This window comes from Rutidosis leptorrhynchoides, chromosome 2 (genome assembly GCF_046630445.1).
Source record: "Rutidosis leptorrhynchoides isolate AG116_Rl617_1_P2 chromosome 2, CSIRO_AGI_Rlap_v1, whole genome shotgun sequence".
Classification (NCBI taxonomy): Eukaryota; Viridiplantae; Streptophyta; class Magnoliopsida; order Asterales; family Asteraceae; genus Rutidosis; species Rutidosis leptorrhynchoides.
In genome coordinates, this window is record NC_092334.1 from 649,621,941 (window position 1) to 649,643,796 (window position 21,856).

The window sequence follows — 21,856 nt, forward strand, 5'->3', positions numbered from 1 at the left end:
TGACCAAAAGTGGTGTTTATGTTGGTAACGGTTATGCCCTTAATGGCATGTTTAAGCTAAATGTAATGGTTGTTAACTGTGAAGCTAATAAAACAAGTACTAGTTCTGTTTATTTGCTTGAGTCTTCTAATGTGAGGCATGGTAGACTAGGTCATGTTAATTTTAATTCCATTCGTCGCTTAATTAAATTGAATTGCATACCAACTTTCCACATTGACTCAAACTATAAATGTAAAACATGTGTTAAAGCCAAATTAACAAGATCATCCTTCAAATCGGTTGAATGAATAACCGAACCCCTTGATATGATCCACACTGATGTGTGTGATTTAAAATCCATTCCAACGAGGAATGGTAACAAGTACTTCATTACTTTTATCGATGATAGCATGAAGTACTGTTACGTTTACTCATTAAAAAGTAAAGATGAAGCAATTGAGAAATTTATTGCTTATAAAAATGAAGTTGAGAATCAACTTGAACGAAAAATCAAGGTTGTCCGCAGTGATAGAGGTGGTGAATATGTAGCACCTTTTGCAGAATTTTGTGCGTAAAATGGCATTAGACATGAATTCACTGCACCTTACTCACCCCAATCAAATGACACTGCTGAATGAAAGAATAGAACCTTGAAAGAAATGGTGAATGCCATGTTGGTGAGTTCTGGTGTAAGCCAGTCAATGTGGGGGGATGCCATCTTATCGGCAAACTATCTTTTAAATAAGATACCTCAAAAGAAAAGGGATGAAACCCCATACGAGTTATGGTGGAAAAGATAGGGTCAAAGACTGTTGACTGCATATTTATCAGATATGTTGAACACAGTACATCTTATCATTTTCTTGTGCATGAACTCAAGATTTCGGATATACACAAAGGTTCGATCATGAAATCGAGAAATGCTTCGTTCTTTAAAAATGTATTTTCGTGCATTACAAATGAACATGGAAGTTCGTCTAGAATAGACGATAAAGGTGTTGAAGATGAGACACCTCATGAGCGAGTTCAAGAAGAACTAGTAGAATCTGAGGAAGAAGAGCTTGAGCTGAGATGAAGCAAAAGAGCAAGGACTGAAAAATCATTCGGTCCTGATTTTCACACTTACATGGTTGAAAATGAACCTGCAACTTACCGTGAAGCGGTATCTTCCTCTGAAGGACCTCAATGGAAGGAGGCCGTTAAAAGTGAAATAGATTTTATTTTACAAAACCATACTTTGGAGTTAGTGGATCTTCCTCCGGGATGCAAGCCACTAGGTTATCGATGGATCTTCAAGAAGAAGTTAAAGCCAGATGGTACCATTGATAAGTACAAGGCAAGGTTGGTGATCAAAGGTTATAGACAACGAGAAGGTCTAGATTACTTTGATACATATTCGCCGGTAACGCGAATAACCTCCATCAGGTTGGTACTTGCCATTGCCGCCATTAGAAACTTGGAAGTACATCACATGTGTGATGACCCGGAGATTTCCGACCAAATTTAAAATTTAATCTTTATATGTTTCCGACACGATAAGCAAAAATCTGTAATATTGAGTCTTAAAATTTTTTGAACTGTTTCATTTATTCAATTGACCATCGACCATTCTCGACGATTCACGAACAACTATTTGTAAATAGATATGTATATATATTTAAATAAATATATATAATTTGAAATATAATTTATGATGTAATTGTTAGAAATTAATTATGTAAAAATAATATTTATTATTTAAAACATATGTATATACAAATAAAGTATATTAAAAAATAAGTATTAAATAACTGTAATACTCGTTGATTTTCTGATTGATACTAAGCAAGTTAAATTCGAACTTATATGATTTTAAAATAAATGGTGATCCGAAAATGAGTTCTATAAATTTTAGGCTTACTAAAAATGTATTTAGGATCTAGTTATTAAATTTTAACACTTTTTATATTTTACCCAGAATTGAGAGGGACAGTTGATGTAATTTTTATTTAGTAATTAATAATCAAATTTTGTACCATAATGATTAAAATAAATAAATATAATTATTGTAAAAACTTAGGATTTATCTGAATACTTTTTATCCGCCACTGAAGTAACAACGGGGTACGAAATAATAGTCCATGAAAACTGTCGGTAGCTAAATATCAATTTACATGGCTGCTATACTATGTTTAATTGAATCCCTAATTGAATTATTATTACTGTACGGTTTTGTATTCATTCAAAAGGGCCCGAGTTTATATTTATGTATATACATTAAACGTGAAAATTGAGTAAATATATCAATCAATCGACTGTATATGATTTAATTAGGATTACTGTGCACTTTTTGAATTCATTCATCATTTGCATATTCTTATTCCATTCTGTTTTCAATCCTTTTCATACTTTAAGATATTTAACGTATCCATATATCTCTATATACAATACTATATGATATATGATCACACAAAAACCTACAACTTCTACTTGTGCTTACTACTTATATTTTTGTTTAGAGTTCGACAACTACAAAGACCACCACCATTAAGTGTGGCTACTTTCTATCTTCATATTTTGTTCGATCAACAAAACAATCAATCACCACCTTTCATTAACCAAGAGCTAGCAATCAGGAGCCAAAAATTTTTTTTACTTCTGCTCGTCATCCATACTAACCACATGTTCGATCATTGTTGCTGCTATGTTACTATTTCTGTTCGAAGTGAAACCCACAATCACACATAAGCAACCACCTATAATCTAAGTTATATATACTTGCATATGCAATGAAACATAATCACCATAAACCCACTTCTTTTTGTGTTGTTCGAATCACTATCTCAAACCACCCACCACACACAACACACCACAACCCACCTTCTAACACCACCTTTCTCTTAACCCTCGCAAACCGCTACCTTTCGATATCCACCAAACTTTTAATGTTCTAGTTCGACCATCGACACCAACTGCTACGCTACTGGTTTATCTTTTTCTTTTTTTTCTGTTTTGGTCGAGTAAAGCAACAACCGATACCGCCACTACCACACCCATACCAACCCCATGTGAATAACCACCACCCCTGAGTTTAATACTTTTCTTTCTTCGACAACCAACAGCAAACGGTCTGTTTTTTTTTATCATCTTTCATGTCCCTGGTCGACAGGCTAGTGAATCCGAGATTTGTTTTCTGCTTTCCTAAGTTGAAAGAGATATTTGATAAACTATAAGTAAAGTAGCTTTATGGTAAAATATTTTGGAGTGTTTAGGCATATTGACCCCATCCCAAAATGATTTAAATGCCCCACACTCAATAAACATTTCAGAACATGGAATACAATGTTTTCTTTTCTTTTCTTTTTACGGATTAGGAAATGGAAATGGGTTCCATGGACTACATCAAAAGGAGCCCAAAAATCTTTGTTATTTGTATGGAAAGGCCCAACAATTGTTTGTTCCTTTATTTAGTCCATTTACGTTTATGATGATGAGGTTATAAGGATCACGATGAGATAATTATGGTGACTATGGGATGCTGACGTTTAGATTAGTGGATGAGGGTAACGAGAATGAATATGTTAATGATAATAATGTGTGATAATATGAACAAGATCAAGGTGATTATGGATTAAAAAGATGACGATTAAGTTAGAGCAACGTGAAGTTGATTAGAATTATGACATATAATGGGGTTATGTTGATAAGGATAGTATGATAATGATGATGACGATTAAATGGAAAAAAAAATAGATGAAAGTGTTAGCGCGAGAGATTGTGATCAAAAACTTAAACGGGTTAAAAGAAATAATGTACCAATTAATTTAGAAAAGTAACAAGTGGTGTAATGATTTGGGTGTATGCTTGATGAACGGGAGGTTGCGGGTTCGAGTCTCGGTTGTGGCATTTTTTTTTAGAAAAGAAGATAGAAACAAACAGATATATTAGATATATAGATATAGATTGGGTATTAATTCAGAAAAGTAGTAGGTGGTTCAATGGTTAAGGATATTATTGGGTTAGCGGGATGTCACGGGTTCAAACCCGGACTTGGGCATTTTTTTTAAGGATTACTTCTTTGTGGTAGAATTTCTATTTACTTATTATTATTACTTTTATTAATATTATTATTATTGTTAATATTATTATTGATATTATTATTATTACATCATTATTACGATTAAAGATAAATATTATTATCACCATTAATATTATTATCATTATTATTATTATTATTATTATTATTATTATTATTATTATTATTATTATTATTATTATTATCTAAGAAATATAAGATACATAAAAATATATTTGATACATAATATATTAGTATTACATAAAAATTATAAAATAAAGATATTAACACTAATTATATAAATATTCACATATAACAAATTATTAATTTTCAACATAATACTAATCACATATATATATATATATATATATATATATATATATATATATACATACATATATATATATATATATATATATATATATATATATATATATATATATATATATAAACTATCTAAATAGTAATTATTTTAAATGAATATACAAACTAAAAATATAAGATATATAATTTAAGATATAATATATAAATTTGTTCGACTACAATTATGTGTGTTAATATATACATAAATGCTATAGGTTCGTGAATCCGAGGCCAACCCTGCATTGTTCAGTTGTTCAATGTCATTATATGTATTTTTACTACAAAATACAGTATGGTGAGTTCATTTGCTCCCTTTTACTCTTTACATTTTTAGAACTGAGAATACATGCGCTATTTTTACAACTGCTTTATTAAATGCTTTTGAAATATATTTTGAACTGCGAATACATGAAATGCTTTTATAAATGTTTGACGAGATAGACACAAGCAAAACTTTCCTCGAATGAATTACTACGCAGACAAAAGTTCTGCGGATTATTATTGAATTATGTGGACATGATAATTGCCACCATTGAATTATGTGGACATGATAATTGCCACCATTGAATTATGTGGACATGATAATTGCCACCAATTGATGTGAATGTTATGTATCGAGAGAATGATTTTTATACACAGGTTATGTGTATTATATTTTGTACACGAGATATGTGTACGGTTACTAAGATTTATGAAAAATGGTTTCGTACACGAGAAAGGTGTACTGTATTTAAAAGATATCGCATGTACATTACAGGTGGATATGGGATTCGGGCCCATTTGTACCATGCCGCATGTAAATCTTCTGGTCTATCAAAAGTACTGAATTTTATTGGTTACGATAAACCTATGAACTCACCAACCTTTTGGTTGACACTTTTAAAACATGTTTATTCTCAGGTCTGAAAGAAACCTTCCGCTGTGAAATTGATCATTTTAAAGATATTACATGGAGTCGTTCATGGCATATAGAGGTCCGTTCATCGCAATGGTACCAAATGTTATTGTATTCGTCCAGGAAGATTTTGGACGGGGTATGACATGTGGTATCAGAGCGGTGGTCTTAGCGAACCAGGTCTGCATTAGTGTGTCTAACAGGTAGTTGTTAGGATGCATTAGTGAAGTCTGGACTTCGACCTAGTAGTTGTTAGGTTATATTAATGAGTCTGGACTTGAACCTGGTCTGCATGTCAAAAGTTTTGCTTATCATTTCTTGTCGAAAATTACCTGCTTATCATTCTTAGTCTAGACACATCTTACTGCATTGACTGTATGAATAGTGTATAGACAAAATTCATATCTTAGCGTATCTGCTAATTCATATCTTAGTGTATCTGTCACTATAAACTTTGCCTGATATATTTCGTAAATTCCTCCGTAATCTACGAAATCTTTTGTTCTATATATATATAGATATTCTATGTAATTAGAATATCATCCGATATCCGAAAATCATTTCATATCGAAAAATCCTTTATTCAATCGTACGCAATGGAACTCACAACTAGTTCAAGTCCCTAGGATTCCGATATGGAGTCCCACTCCAGCTCCGAAAGCAGTGTCACCAGAATGAATCAATCAATCATTCATCCCCAATTCATCTGATGGGTTCGTAGTCGACTTAATCAATGGAGACGCAAAGAAGGTGATCCTTTCCATCAACCGAATTCACCTCTTGGCGATGAACCTGAAGCACTTACCGGTGAACCTATTAGAAACACCATTTTCACCCTCATTACCCGAATACCTCGCCATGATAATATGCTATCTCAAATTCAAAACCTTATTCACTCACTCGTTCCAACCGTCAATCATCCCGGAGTAATCAAAGAAGTCAACGAGCTTCGCGCCTGAGTAATCAACTTGAAAAATATGGTGCAAAATGTACCAGCTTCAGCAACATTACCGGCATCAACAGTACCACCAACAACAACATCCACATCCCGAGCCTCAATTTCACAATCTGTCCCACGAACATCAACATCATACGCACCATAGATACCAAGGAGTACCAACAGCAATGAACAATGAAGTATTGATCCATAACTTCATTACTATTCTGCGAAGAATATGTGGATCCTAATAACTAACGATGAAGTATTGATCCATAACTTCATTAATATTCTGCGAAGAATATGTAGATCCTAATAGTTTTAGAGATTACTTATTCTATCTCAAACCGAAAAGCAAATGAGATTAATATCATATTAACTCATTGAATCCATGATTACATCCGAAGAAAATATATATGTATATATGTTTTCATAAAGATTGTGATTAAAATTCTTTCGTGCAAACTGTTAATGGTGAAAATATTTTAACTGATAGGTAATACCCGATGAATACTTAAGATTTCACATTAATAAGTTACACTGTACAATCTTCAAATCTGATTCAACAGTCATTTCCTATCCTACTTACATCCACGGATATATGAATCCGATCACCACAGAATAACCATTTCCATTCAACTTTCATAATTGGATTTTGACCTATCAGAATCCAACAAGTGGCATAATGAAGAAAACATTTGATGGAATAAAATTTGTTAGAAACAAACAAATTAACTATGAGAAATTTTGTTAAGAATTCACGCTAACAAAAATCCTAGCTAACTGTTCCTAGCTAACTGTGGACTAATCAACTTAAGATTACCAACAGTGGACAATTAAAATGAATTAAAATATTGATTATAACATATGAAACTAAACAATACTTCAAGTTTGCAACTTGATTTCATCTTAAACCTCATTTGAATCTTGACGATTACAATCTGCGTTCAAACCTTTCATGATCCTTGAAAACACCTCAATCGAGAGGATGAACCAACCGCACTTCATCTACGTAGGAAGAGATTGATGCATATAGTTATGCACTTGAAAACACTCGAAACCTGAGTAAACGTTTAACATGTGGTTGTGCTAATTCCTTAAGTGTTATTGCTACCCAAAATAACTTTGCAGATCTTTTTCAAATAGCCAATTTTGTCACAGCTCCAGCAAGTCAACTTCGTCTTTTCATTTGAAACAACCTTATTATAACCTCGATATATATGCGTGCTCTTTTATTGCTACCGGGGAACCTTTTATATTCCACCATATTACCATCAGCGTTTAATCATCTAAACACACAATTCTTCTGAAACCACCTCGGATTGATAACCGATGATTCAGATATTGTAGCATTAAATGCAGAGGAAATAGAAAAATTGTAGACGGTCTAAACGGCCAAAAGTTGATGATAAAGAAAGGAGTGTTAGGAACGCTCGATAGAAAATTTGGTACTGAAAAACAGATTGAGCTAACCATGAAGGAGACCAAGGACAAATACAAGGACCAAACCCTATATTCAAAGAATCCATGTAATTTTGGGTCCGATGAAATCTTTAGAGAATATCTTGCTCCGAGGTCATGTTAAAATCTTGTGAAAATTTTTTCTTCATCATCCTTTGATATTAGAAATTCTAAGATATCATCGAATCTTTCATTATAAATATCCTCGATATTTTTGAAGATATTTTCATAACTATTCTTATCTGAAATCAATTATCTCTTCACAATACCTGTGATACAACAATAAAGAAACTGTGTTAGTTTCTAAATTCTGAAAAATTCAAATTTAAAATATGAATGATTTTGAAGTAGCATTGGGAACTGATGCATGAGTTAGTATAATATAATGACACTTGATCAACGTGATTATATTACAGTAATTCATGCTGAGTTTCTAATGAAACGTGATGATTCACAGTACCATCATCATGTGTCATTTACACGACTCTTACATTCTACCAAACAGATCGAGAACATATCTTTCTGATAGTTCTATCTTTTCTTTTGAATTTTGGTAATTTAACCAATTGAGATCGTGCCATTACAATTTCCTTCTTAGAACATTAACTATATTCATTTCAAAATCCATACCTACGAATTCTGGACCATTATTCACTTGACTTGAAGTCGGGAAGAGGAGACAAAAGTATGGAACTCTTGAATATAAAAGAAAATATAAAGCTCGACAACAACACATAAATTATAAACCGTATGTATCGATGCATATAGCAACATAAAGACACAGGAGAACTAAAAACACTATAAACCCAAGGGTATAGTAGAAGTAAATAGATTCTTCCGGTGGCAGATAAAAAAAATGACAGATATGAAAGTTAAGAGGATAGCAAGGATCAGAACGGGATGGAGCATATTAACAAATACTATAAAGTATAAATTGAGAAGAAAGAATGGAAGATGTGAGCTGTAGATATAAGGAAACGAAGGGGTGTATTTATAGTAAAATATCCGACAGAGCAATCAAAACAGATGATCGTATTTAAAGCGGATCCTAATTTTCTTAATCGCCGAAGAACCAAATCTTATTACGAAGATTTTCTTTAAATCCCTTAAATTTCGGAAACCAATCATAACTACGGCATCGTTTAAAACGAATCTACATTTACTCATTTCACTCTCTTACGATAGCTTCACTTATACTCTTGGTGTAATCAACTTGTTTTATCTATATTACTCAATGATGATAAAACACTATCGATCAACTCATATTCGTCATGAAAACATTTTTATTGTTAGCCATGACAACCACATTCAAATTTCGGGACGAAATTTCTTTAACGGGTAGGTACTGTGATGACCCGGAGATTTCCGACCAAATTTAAAATTTAATCTTTTTATGTTTCCGACACGATAAGCAAAAATCTGTAATATTGAGTCTTAAAATTTTTTGAACTGTTTCATTTATTCAATTGACCATCGACCATTCTCGACGATTCACGAACAACTATTTGTAAATAGATATGTATATATATATTTAAATAAATATATATAATTTGAAATATAATTTATGATGTAATTATTAGAAATTAATTATGTAAAAATAAGATTTATTATTTAAAACATATGTATATACAAATAAAGTATATTAAAAAATAAGTATTAAATAATTGTAATACTCGTTGATTTTCCGATTGATACTAAGCAAGTTAAATTCGAACTTATATGATTTTAAAATAAATGGCGATCCGAAAATGAGTTCTATAAATTTTAGGCTTACTAAAAATGTATTTAGGATCTAGTTATTAAATTTTAACACTTTTTATATTTTACCCAGAATTGAGAGGGACAGTTGATGTAATTTTTATTTAGTAATTAATAATCAAATTTTATACCATAATGACTAAAATAAATAAATATAATTATTGTAAAAACTTAGGATTTATCTGAATACTTTTTATCCGCCACTGAAGTAACAACGGGGTACGAAATAATAGTCCATGAAAACTGTCGGTAGCTAAATGTCAATTTACATGGCTGTTATACTATGTTTAATTGAATCCCTAATTGAATTATTATTACTGTACGGTTTTGTTTTCATTCAAAAGGGCCCGAGTTTATATTTATGTATATACATTAAACGTGCAAATGGAGTAAATATGTCAATCAATCGACTGTATATGATTTAATTAGGATTACTGTGCACTTTTTGAATTCATTCATCATTTGCATATTCTTATTCCATTCTGTTTTCAATCCTTTTCATACTTTAAGATATTTAACGTATCCATATATCTCTATATACAATACTATATGATATATGATCACACAAAAACCTACAACTTCTACTTGTGCTTACTACTTATATTTTTGTTTAGAGTTCGACAACTACAAAGTCCACCACCATTAAGTGTGGCTACTTTCTATCTTCATATTTCGTTCGATCAACAAAACAATCAATCACCACCTTTCATTAACCAAGAGCTAGCAATCAGGAGCCAAAAAATTTTTTTACTTCTGCTCGTCATCCATACTAACCACATGTTCGATCATTGTTGCTGCTATGTTACTATTTCTGTTCGAAGTGAAACCCACAATCACACATAAGCAACCACCTTTAATCTAAGTTATATATACTTGCATATGCAATGAAACATAATCACCATAAACCCACTTCTTTTTGTGTTGTTCGAATCACTATCTCAAACCACCCACCACACACAACACACCACAACCCACCTTCTAACACCACCTTTCTCTTTAACCCTCGCAAACCGCTACCTTTCGATATCCACCAAACTTTTAATGTTCTAGTTCGACCATCGACACCAACTGCTACGCTACTGGTTTATCTTTTTCTTTTTTTCTGTTTTGGTCGAGTAAAGCAACAACCCATACCGCCACTACCACACCCATACCAACCCCATGTCAACAACCACCACCCCTGAGTTTAATACTTTTCTTTCTTCGACAACCAACAGCAAACGGGCTATTTTTTTTATCTTCTTTCATGTCCCTGGTCGACAGGCTAGTGAATCCGAAATTTGTTTTCTGCTTTCCTAAGTTGAAAGAGATATTTGATAAACTATAAGTAAAGTAGCTTTATGGTAAAATATTTTGGAGTGTTTAGGCATATTGACCCCATCCCAAAATGATTTAAATGCCCCACACTCAATAAACATTTCAGAACATGGAATACAATGTTTTCTTTTCTTTTCTTTTTACGGATTAGGAAATGGAAATGGGTTCCATGGACTACATCAAAAGGAGCCCAAAAATCTTTGTTATTTGTATGGAAAGGCCCAACAATTGTTTGTTCCTTTATTTAGTCAATTTACGTTTATGATGATGAGGTTATAAGGATCACGATGAGATAATTATGGTGACTACGGGATGCTGACGTTTAGATTAGTGGATGAGGGTAACGAGAATGAATATGTTAATGATAATAATGTGTGATAATATGAACAAGATCAAGGTGATTATGGATTAAAAAGATGACGATTAAGTTAGAGCAACGTGAAGTTGATTAGAATTATGACATATAATGGGGTTATGTTGATAAGGATAGTATGATAATGATGATGACGATTAAATGGAAAAAAAAATAGATGAAAGTGTTAGCGCGAGAGATTGTGATCAAAAACTTAAACGGGTTAAAAGAAATAATGTACCAATTAATTCAGAAAAGTAACAAGTGGTGTAATGATTTGGGTGTATGCTTGATAAACGGGAGGTTGCGGGTTCGAGTCTCGGTTGTGACAATTTTTTTTTTAGAAAAGAAGATGGAAACAGACAGATATATTAGATATATAGATATAGATTGGGTATTAATTCAGAAAAGTAGTAGGTGGTTCAATGGTTAAGGATATTATTGGGTTAGCGGGACGTCACGGGTTCAAACCCGGACTTGGGCATTTTTTTTAAGGATTACTTCTTTGAGGTAGAATTTCTATTTACTTATTATTATTACTTTTATTAATATTATTATTATTATTAATATTATTATTTATATTATTATTATTACATCATTATTACGATTAAAGATAAATATTATTATCACCATTAATATTATTATTATCATTATCATTATTATTATTATTATTATTATTATTATTATTATTATTATTATTATTATTATTATTATTATTATTATTATTATTATTATTATTCTTATTATCTAAGAAATATTAGATACATAAAAATATATTTGATACATAATATATTAGTATTACATAAAAATTATAAAATAAAGATATTAACACTAATTATATAAATATTCACATATAACAAATTATTAATTTTCAACATAATACTAATCACATATATATATATATATATATATATATATATATATATATATATATATATATATATATATATATATATATATATATATATATATATATATATATATATATATATATATATATATATATATATATATATATAAAACTATCTAAATAGTAATTATTTTAAATGAATATACAAACTAAAAATATAAGATATATAATTTAAGATATAATATATAAATTTGTTCGACTACAATTATGTGTGTTAATATATACATAAATGCTATAGGTTCGTGAATCCGAGGCCAACCCTGCATTGTTCAGTTGTTCAATGTCATTATATGTATTTTTACTACAAAATACAGTATGGTGAGTTCATTTGCTCCCTTTTACTCTTTACATTTGTAGAACTGAGAATACATGCGCTATTTTTACAACTGATTTATTAAATGCTTTTGAAATATATTTTGAACTGCGAATACATGAAATGCTTTTATAAATGTTTGACGAGATAGACACAAGCAAAACATTCCTCGAATGAATTATTATGCAGACAGAAGTTCTGCGGATTATTATTGAATTATGTGGACATGATAATTGCCACCATTGAATTATGTGGACATGATAATTGCCACCATTGAATTATGTGAACATGATAATTGCCACCAATTGATGTGAATGTTATGTATCGAGAGAATGATTTTTATACACAGGTTATGTGTATTATATTTTGTACACGAGATATGTGTACGGTTACTAAGATTTATGAAAAATAGTTTCGTACACGAGAAAGGTGTACTGTATTTAAAAGATATCGCATGTACATTACAGGTGGATATGGGATTCGGGCCCATTTGTACCATGCCGCATGTAAATCTTCTGGTCTATCAAAAGTACTGAATTTTATTGGTTACGATAAACCTATGAACTCACCAACCTTTTGGTTGACACTTTTAAAACATGTTTATTCTCAGGTCTAAAAGAAACCTTCTGCTGTGAAATTGCTCATTTTAAAATATTACATGGAGTCGTTCATGGCATATAGAGGTCCGTTCATCGCAATGGTACCAAATGTTATTGTATTCGTCCAGGAAGATTTTGGACGGGGTATGACAACATGGATGTGAAAACCGCTTTCCTAAATGGAAATCTCGAAGAAGAGATTTACATGGAACAACCCGAGGGGTTTCTAGCGCATGGACAAGAAAGGAAAGTGTGTAAACTTGTTAAATCTTTATATGGATTAAAACAAGCTCCTAAACAATGGCACCAGAAGTTTGATAATGTCATGATATGCTCATTGCTGGCAGTAATGAGAAGATGATTAAATCTACAAAAGACATGTTGAAATCGAAGTTTGACATGAATGACATGGGTTTAGCGGATGTGATATTGGGAGTAAAAATCACACGAACCAAAAGTGGACTTATTCTAAGTCAAACCCATTATGTAGATAAGATTCCTGAGAAGTTCAATGCTAATGACTCTAATATAGCTAGAACTCCCATTGACCCAAGTCAACATCTAGTTAAGAACAGAGGAGAACCTGTTAACCAGTTAGAGTACTCAAGAATTATTGGCAGCTTAATGTATCTAATGAGTTGTACTCGACCAGACTTAGCATATGCTGTAAGCAAGCTAAGTAGATACACGAGTAATCCAGGAACGTTTCACTGGAATTGTATTACTAAGTTACTTTGGTACTTAAGATATACTCGAGAGTACGAGCTGCATTATAACAGATATCCGGTAGTGATTGAAGGTCACTGTGATGCAAACTGGATATCTGGTATAAATGATTCCAGAGCAACAAGTGGGTACATACTCACACTTGGAGGTTCTGCTATATCGTGGAAATCGTCTAAACAAACGGTTATTGCTAGATCCACGATGGAATCAGAATTCATCGCTTTAGACAAAGCTGGTGAAGAGGCAGAATGGCTACGTCAATTCGTTGAAGATATACCAAGATGGCCTAAACCGGTGTCGGCCATAAGTATACATTGTGATAGCCAATCGACGATTGGTAGAGCTTATAGCGCAATGTATAATGGTAAGAATAGACATATACGACGTAGACACAATACAGTACGTCAACTAATCTCTACAGGAATTATCACTATTGACTATGTGAAGTCAAAGGATAATATTGCGGATCCACTGACAAAAGGCTTAAGCAGAGAGTTAGTGTATAGGTCGTGCGTGGGAATGGGGCTGAAGCTCCTGAAAGGCTAAGTTTATATAAAGAAAAACCTAACTCAGTTGACTGGAGATCCCAAGATCCGAGTTCAATAGGACAACCTACTTGTATGAACTAGTGAAGTCACTATGGGGGAGTTAATTACTAAACTAGCAACTCCTACACCTTTTAAAGGGAGTTTACTAATTATGAGTAGACTTCCTAGTTCATTCCTAAAAGTGACATGTAAGAGGATAAACCCATGGCTTTTAATGATTCAACTGAAATAACCATGTGTGGTTAATCAGTAGCCATTCGGTGGTGAATCACCTATGTGAGAGGAAGTGGGGTCGCTTCAAAGGGTATTGCTGGGGCACAATACTTGATAAGTTCTCGCAGAACTAGGCTAATGTTCATGACCATAACGAACATAACTATGAGGACTTGAGATTGTCAGGAAGAGTCTTGTGTGAAGCGTATTGTCTCCTACACAAACGGCAGACGAGTTCAAAGACATCGCCGTCTACTCAGAGCCAGTAGACTAAGTGCGTTTTCACAAGCGAAAGTTCAAAGGGTAACACCTACTTATCGTATGCAAGATTCAACCGCTGAAAATTAATCGGAAGATAGTTGTTACTAAGAAGCGATCTTCATTCATGTGGGGGATTGTTGGAAATTTTGGTTGAAAAAGTGTGTTCCACCAATGTTTGTACACAAATTAATATATAATAAAGTGATATATATTAACGATTATTTAGTGGGTTTTGTAGCTACTAATGAGAGCTTTAAGAGGAACTAAAGCGTGTCCAAAATGGGTTAATGGTGAATGAGATATCGGGTCTCAAAGTTGCTAGCTTACGTGCAAAATAGAAGCTTTTTGAAATAAAATGGATCTTGTCCCACATAGGAGTGGGAAAGAACTTTTATGTAGTATATAAGTGGATGGATATAAGATATGTCAAGATCTTATGACATATATTACTCTCTTACAATCCCTCGCGCAGGGTCGTGCAAAAACTCTGGATTTGGGCTTGGGATTCAATGCGTGCTCGCGCGACCTGCGGACACGAATGCAGCTCCGATAATTCGGGCCCGTGCGAGCCAGTTTTTGACTAGCTTTAGGCGATTTTCTTGTCCACGTTTGATTCTGTAAATCGTTTCCCTCGCGCGACCTGCGGACACGAATGCAGCTCCGATAATTCGGGCCCGTGCGAGCCAGTTTTTGACTAGCTTTAGGCGATTTTCTTGTCCACGTTTGATTCTGTAAATCGTTTCCTCTTATATATGATTGCGTTTGCACTGTAAATACCACGTTTTGGTATTGGAAAAAAGACACAAAAACGTATTCGTTCGTACAACAACTTCTTTCTCTAGCAATCTCAGTTTCCTTCTTCTCTCGTAACAGCTTCAGTCTCCCTGCTTCTGGTCGTTTTTTCAGGCAAGTGTTCTCGTCCGGCAGTACGCTGCTTCGAACCGGTATACCCTGGGAACAGACGTCGAATCTGTTTAAGGAAATTGTGTCAAACAGAAGTCCGGTTCAATCCGTCAATTCGGTTTGATCTATTTAATTTTCAGTTTATATACTTCGCATGTTGTTTATATGAATTTTATGCTTATTTTAAAATCTGTTTTTTCAGTTTCATATACATATATTCTACAATAACCTTATTGTTAACACTTTCTAGCATGTGGACTTGATATACATTGATCAAGAGTCTTACGGTTCATGTATGTAATCTTGTGTTTTAAAACTTTCAAACTAGGAATTGATCTAAAAATCATTTTATTTTTATGATTGTATTTCTTTTTACTTTTTAAAGTGAAGAAAATAAAATCAATCAAATTAAAGGAGCTGAATGCATGGTGAAATTAAAGCTTTACGTGAAAGTAACTAAGGACAAAGGCTAACAGCAGTGAGCAGCCATGTATCAGTCAAAAGGCTACCAATTGTTTATAGTCCTTGCTTTAAAATCATTGTATTCTACAAGAAAATATAAAAAAAAATTAAGTCAATTTCCATACACGTACCACTACAAAATAAAGCATGCACTTTATGCTTCACACTACTCTTTTTAGCTCTATAAATATGAGATTCCTTCAACAACTTAACTAAAACTTTATACAAATTAAGAGAAGAAGATACATTTAGACCAAAAATGATCTCAATTCTACCTCCATCCGAATTGCAGTCGCCTTCTCCGGCCAATTCCATTCCAATGACCCCGAAAAGTCCGTTTATCACACGTGTTATGACCCCATTGGCTAGCCCCATGAAAAAGGCCATTTCAAACTTGCAAGGGTACTTGGAGTTCACTAAACTCAACCCACAAGATGAATGGCTTCCCATCACAGAATCGAGAAATGGAAACGCGTTTTACGCAGCATTTCATACCCTTAGCTCCGGAATTGGAGTTCAAGCTCTTGTCCTTCCTCTTGCTTTCACTGTACTTGGCTGGTCAGTCATGTCTCAATTCAAAATTTATTAACCTTATACTCACTATGTTATAAATCTATTGTCCAGACAAAAAACACACCGTTTAAGAAAAAGTAACTGACACGTGTATTTTTTCTTTTTGTTAACTTTTAAGTTTTACTTACATTTATAAAAAAATAGGGGCATAAAACAACTTTATCACATTCTTCTTTTTCATTGGAGTGGTTAAAAGCTGAATAATCAATCTTCTTTGATAGATTGGAGTTGTCATGCAGATTCAATCATTGAATCATATATATTCAAAGCTTAGCATTTGGTTCATCTTTTATTTACAGTCCACTGGCTAGTTGCAAATACAAATTGGCGCAAGCATGATTGAAAACAAAAATCAAAAAATTACATGCTAGTAAACAACAATAAATTTACAAATGCTCAGGCTAATCAAATACTTCTGATTTCATGTAGGGTTTGGGGGATCATGAGTTTGTCAATATGTTTTGTCTGGCAAATGTATACACTTTGGCTTCTTATTCAACTTCATGAATCGCCTTTTGGGACTCGATACAGCCGATACCTATGGCTTTCCATGGCTACTTTTGGTACGCTTACTTTCACTATTTTAGTTATCAAACACCTAAAGAAGCTATAGCTAGTATAACTAAATAAATACTCCGTAAAATGTTATTTTTAGACGTACAGTTAATATGAGCACAGAACTACTAATGTGTGAATTTGATATTGTATAATGTAGGTGAGAAATTAGGGAAGTTAATGACATTGTTACCAACAATTTACCTCTCTAGTGGAACATGCATAACTCTAATCATGATTGGAGGATCCACTTTGAAACTTCTTTACAATACAATTGTTGACAATACATGGGATGAAAACAACTCCTCGTTATCAATGATCGAGTGGTACCTTGTTTTCACATGTTTGGCAGTTGTGTTAGCACAGCTGCCGAACTTGAATTCCATAGCTGGAGTTTCATTGATTGGGTCCATTGCTTCAGTCTCATATTGCACTATCATATGGACTGTGTCGGTAGTTGAAGGGAGGCCGTCTAGCATATCGTACGAGGAGACAAAGGAAATTTCACAAGTTGCTAGAGTTTGCGATGTCCTAAATGCTCTTGGCATCGTTGCATTTGCATTTCGAGGCCATAATTTGGTGCTTGAAATACAGGTTTGTTGATACTTTTTATAGACAAAGTATTCATGATTTTATATGTTCATATTCAAGGATATATAAGTGCATTTAAAATTTGTGAATTTATAGTAATACTAGTGATTTATCTAAATATGTCTAAACAATGAACTAAACGTTCTTTTTGAAGAATGAGTTTTTCTTTTTTAAAGTAAGAACATGCATGGTGCATGGCCTACGTGTATCCAATGAACTAAACGTCAAAACAACCGTATTTGATGACGTATTATGTTCTACGGGGGCCCCATCGGATGCCTTTTTATTCATTTCAATTATTTTAAGGTTAAATGGTGAATATGATCATGATCATGATCATGATCATGATTAGAGTTTACGATAAACATTATTTTATATGTTATTGTGTAATCTTTTTTAACTGCCCCGACTACCTTTACATGATTACATGTTTGGTTATACTATTTACGAGCATAGTGTAAGCACTGGAATAACATAATTAAAGTGTCCGTTTATAGAGTTCAAATTTTATTAGTATACTCAGTATCCTTGTAACCTACGAGTCTATGACAAGAACAATTTAGGTCCATTACGACGTGTTTTCTATCAACAGTTTCTTCCCAGAAGTTTCACTATGCTAATGTTTGACGACGAGCTTCCTTTTTGAATCTTTTTGAAGTTTTTAGCTTTTAGATTTTATGAAAAAGTTCATATTTAATAAAAAGTTTCGTTTGTTTAGAGGAGCTTAAAGTTTTTAGAGAAGTGAAAAAAGCTAAAAGCTACTTGCGTTTAGCTTTTAGCTTCATACTTTTTTGTCATTTTACTCTTTATTTAACAGATTCATTCAGCTAATCTGTCAAACACTAAAATATATTTAAAAAGCTAAAAGTTAACAGCTATCAGCTAAAAGCTACCAGTGAACAACTATTTTTGCCAAACATACCCTAACACCACTTGTAATAGGCATGTTTGGCAAAAAAAATCACCAACACGCCCTAGCGCGGCATTTTGATGGCCTCCATCGTCAGTATGCTAGACTCTGGTACGAGAGGGATTTTTTTTACGTATAAATGACGTGGACGATTTTTTTTTTTTTTTTCCAAATCAAATTCTAACCAATTAAATAAAATAATATAAAAGTAGATAGGTAACAGATAGTTTCAAAGGATAATGTTAATAACTTTCTCATCTATATCAACACAATCTACACATTTTTAACACAACAAATTTATATTCTTCTCTCAACTTCTTATTTATTCTCTATTTATTTTATAAATCTCACCCATAAATGTCTAACTCGCCCCCACCCACTAACACCTCAAAAACAACCTACACCACTAAAAGTGGTCTAAAATAAAACATAAACGTCGTTCCTGCTCCTTTTTTAGTCATGATTAATCATTAGCATGTTTTGTATCTCGGCTTGTTAATCTTTCCTATGAACAATCTCATCCCACTGATTTTTTATTTAATACTCTGTTTTTTGACAAAAAAAAAAATAAAAAATAAAAAAAGTAAATAAAAAATTACCACGATTAATTTGATATGTTAGTGATCAGAAAATAAAGTTATTGTTCGAATACAGCATATGACCATACGTATTATCTTTATTTTTGTAGGGTACAATGCCTTCGACCCAAAAGAAGCCATCACGAGTGCCAATGTGGAAAGGGGTCAAGTACTCGTATTTCATCATCGCAATGTGCCTATTTCCTCTTGCAATTGGTGGCTACTCTGCCTATGGTAACTTGGTAAGTAAGTTGAATTGTACAACCAATAAATGCACACACCTTACATAGATGCGCCATGTACAAGTACTTAATGCACAAAATCAATGCAGATGCCAACCACCGGAGGTATGTTAACCGCATTGTACAAGTACCACGGACAATCTACTTCAAAGGCGATCCTAGGGTCAACAAGTACGCTCGTCATTATCAACAGTCTCACCTCTTTCCAAATCTACGCAATGCCCGTTTTCGACAACCTCGAGTTGAGATACATAACAAAAACGAATGGACCGTGTCCATGGTGGGTCAGAGCCGGGTCTCGTGTTTTCTTTGGGGCCCTAGCATTCTTTGTAGCAGTTGCTCTCCCATTCTTGCCAAGCCTAGCGGGTTTGATAGGAGGGATCGCATTACCTGTCACTTTAGCGTACCCCTGTTTTATGTGGATAGTTATGAAGAAACCCGAAAAATATAGCAAAATGTGGTGGTTAAATTGGATCCTCGGGTGCTTAGGAATGACCTTAAGTATTCTGCTTGTTTTTGGAGCAGTATGGACCATAGTTACCCGAGGAATCGAGGTCCATTTCTTCAAGCCGAAGTGAAAAAAATAAAATAAAATACTTTCCTAATGGCTAATGCATTAACAGACATTTAATACAAGCTCTTTATGATTTTTCAGCTGATCTAACTGTCAAAGCTAATTAGTCTCTATAGTATTTGTTTTCCAGTTGAATGATTTGTTCATTCTGCATACATATAAAAAGAAGTCCACATATAAATATAAAATATAAAAAGCTATTAAAAAGCAACAGAAAATAAGAAAGGTTAAACAATTAAACATAAGATTCTAATTGCAAACTGTCAGTTTATTATATGTATCATATTTGATCTCAAATGAGCTAAACAAAAAAGATTAGTTAACACAGAAGAAATCCAATGGGTCAAAAGGTCACCTAGTTACAATCTCCTAAAATGTTTGTATTAAAAGATTTAGAACTAAGGTAATTATACTATTTCTGTCATCATAACTCCAATTAGCTACTAATAAAAAAAAAAAAAAAATTCAAACTTATCTAAAAACGATTGTTACTGGTAAGCACAACCACCCCACCGGCCCATCCAGTTCACCCAGATACTTTTGACCTAACCAACCAATCCAGTTACCACTAGTAATGTTAAATCAGCATACCTGGAAAGCCATGAAAATGTGTCCTCTTGAATGATACCTGACAGAAAAATCTATCGAGAATCAAATTTATCTCAAGAATGAAAATTATTTATCGTCGTTTGCTTTCAGCTGCAAATCTACAACATAATAAACCAAAAAAGTGGAATATCGTCGACATGGTAAAAAATTGTTGTAATTTACTAAAATAGAAGTTTGGGTGACCTCATATTCTAAGGGGATTCTGATATGTTCAATCTACATCTAATGATCGTAATAGTGATTAAACCTAGAAGCTATGAAATAGAAAAACTTCGCAGTAGAATCACCAAACTTATTTGATGTACAAAATTGATACAGAGAAAAGGGAGAAAACTTTGTTATAAGTTACAACTGAAAACCTAACAACTACTTCACTACTACTACTATTAGCTATTTATCACTACAACTGAAACAGAAAATGAACGGAAATCCCATTGAATGCTAGCAGTCTGCCTGTGTTCTTCATGTGATGCCTTTTTAACTCCACACGTGCCATGCACGTGTTTATTCATATCAATCCCCTCCGCTTAAGAAAATGCTTGCCCTCAAGCATCCACTAGAAATGAACAATCTGGAAATCGTTGAATGAGTTCCTCAAGCGGTTCCCATGTTGCATCATCGGTATTACCCTGTTGCCATTGAATAAACCATAAACCACCGGTCGATTGTTGCATTTCATTAAACATAAGACGGGTGATTGTTGCATTTGTTGCTTTAAATTGTTGAAAGCAACCGTAGCTTCATCACTCCAAATAAAGGCATCTTGTCGTAGTAACTTGGTAAGAGGATGGCTAATAATAGCATAACCACGAATGAAACGTCTATAGTAACCTGTCAAGCCTAAAAAACCACGTAATTGTTTAAGCGTTTTTGGTTGTGGCCAATTTGCAATCGTCAACGGTTTAATTGGTTTAATTGTTGCAATTGCATCTTTTTGTGTTGGTGGAAGTCGATAAGGTCTGATGTTCACCGGTCGAGCACCATCTTTGAGAAGAATTCGATGATCACAACTACGCCTAGGTGGTAAAGTTTTTGGGACATCAAATATTTCTTGGAATTCATCTAATAACTGTTGAAGCTTGGGATACAATTCTTGAACTTCCTTTTCTGTTGGCTTTTGTGAAGTCACATTCATATTGCAATTCGACATTGGGTACACACAAGCACATGGCA

General features: G+C 33.2%; 1 protein-coding gene across 1 annotated transcript; it reads left to right on the forward strand.

The window, feature by feature from the left end:
• The first annotated feature begins 1,105 nt into the window (after positions 1–1,105).
• On the forward strand, positions 1,106–20,078 carry LOC139890151 (lysine histidine transporter-like 8). The gene is made up of 8 exons (XM_071873048.1): positions 1,106–1,320; positions 13,286–13,564; positions 13,685–13,847; positions 16,344–16,609; positions 17,054–17,187; positions 17,340–17,773; positions 19,369–19,500; positions 19,590–20,078. The coding sequence occupies exons 1-8, from the start codon at positions 1,106–1,108 to the stop codon at positions 20,076–20,078; spliced, it is 2,112 nt and encodes a 703-aa protein (XP_071729149.1).
• The last annotated feature ends 1,778 nt before the right edge of the window (positions 20,079–21,856 follow it).

Bases quoted from the DNA above. Each gene is read 5' to 3' on its own strand.
- LOC139890151 (XM_071873048.1), top strand. From the start codon at position 1,106: ATGGTTGAAAATGAACCTGCAACTTACCGTGAAGCGGTATCTTCCTCT. The intron at 1,321-13,285 runs GTTGGTGATCAA...CATTGCTGGCAG, and splicing joins ATTGATAAGTACAAGGCAAG to TAATGAGAAGATGATTAAAT. The intron at 13,848-16,343 runs GTTATTGCTAGA...TCCGAATTGCAG, and splicing joins GGAAATCGTCTAAACAAACG to TCGCCTTCTCCGGCCAATTC.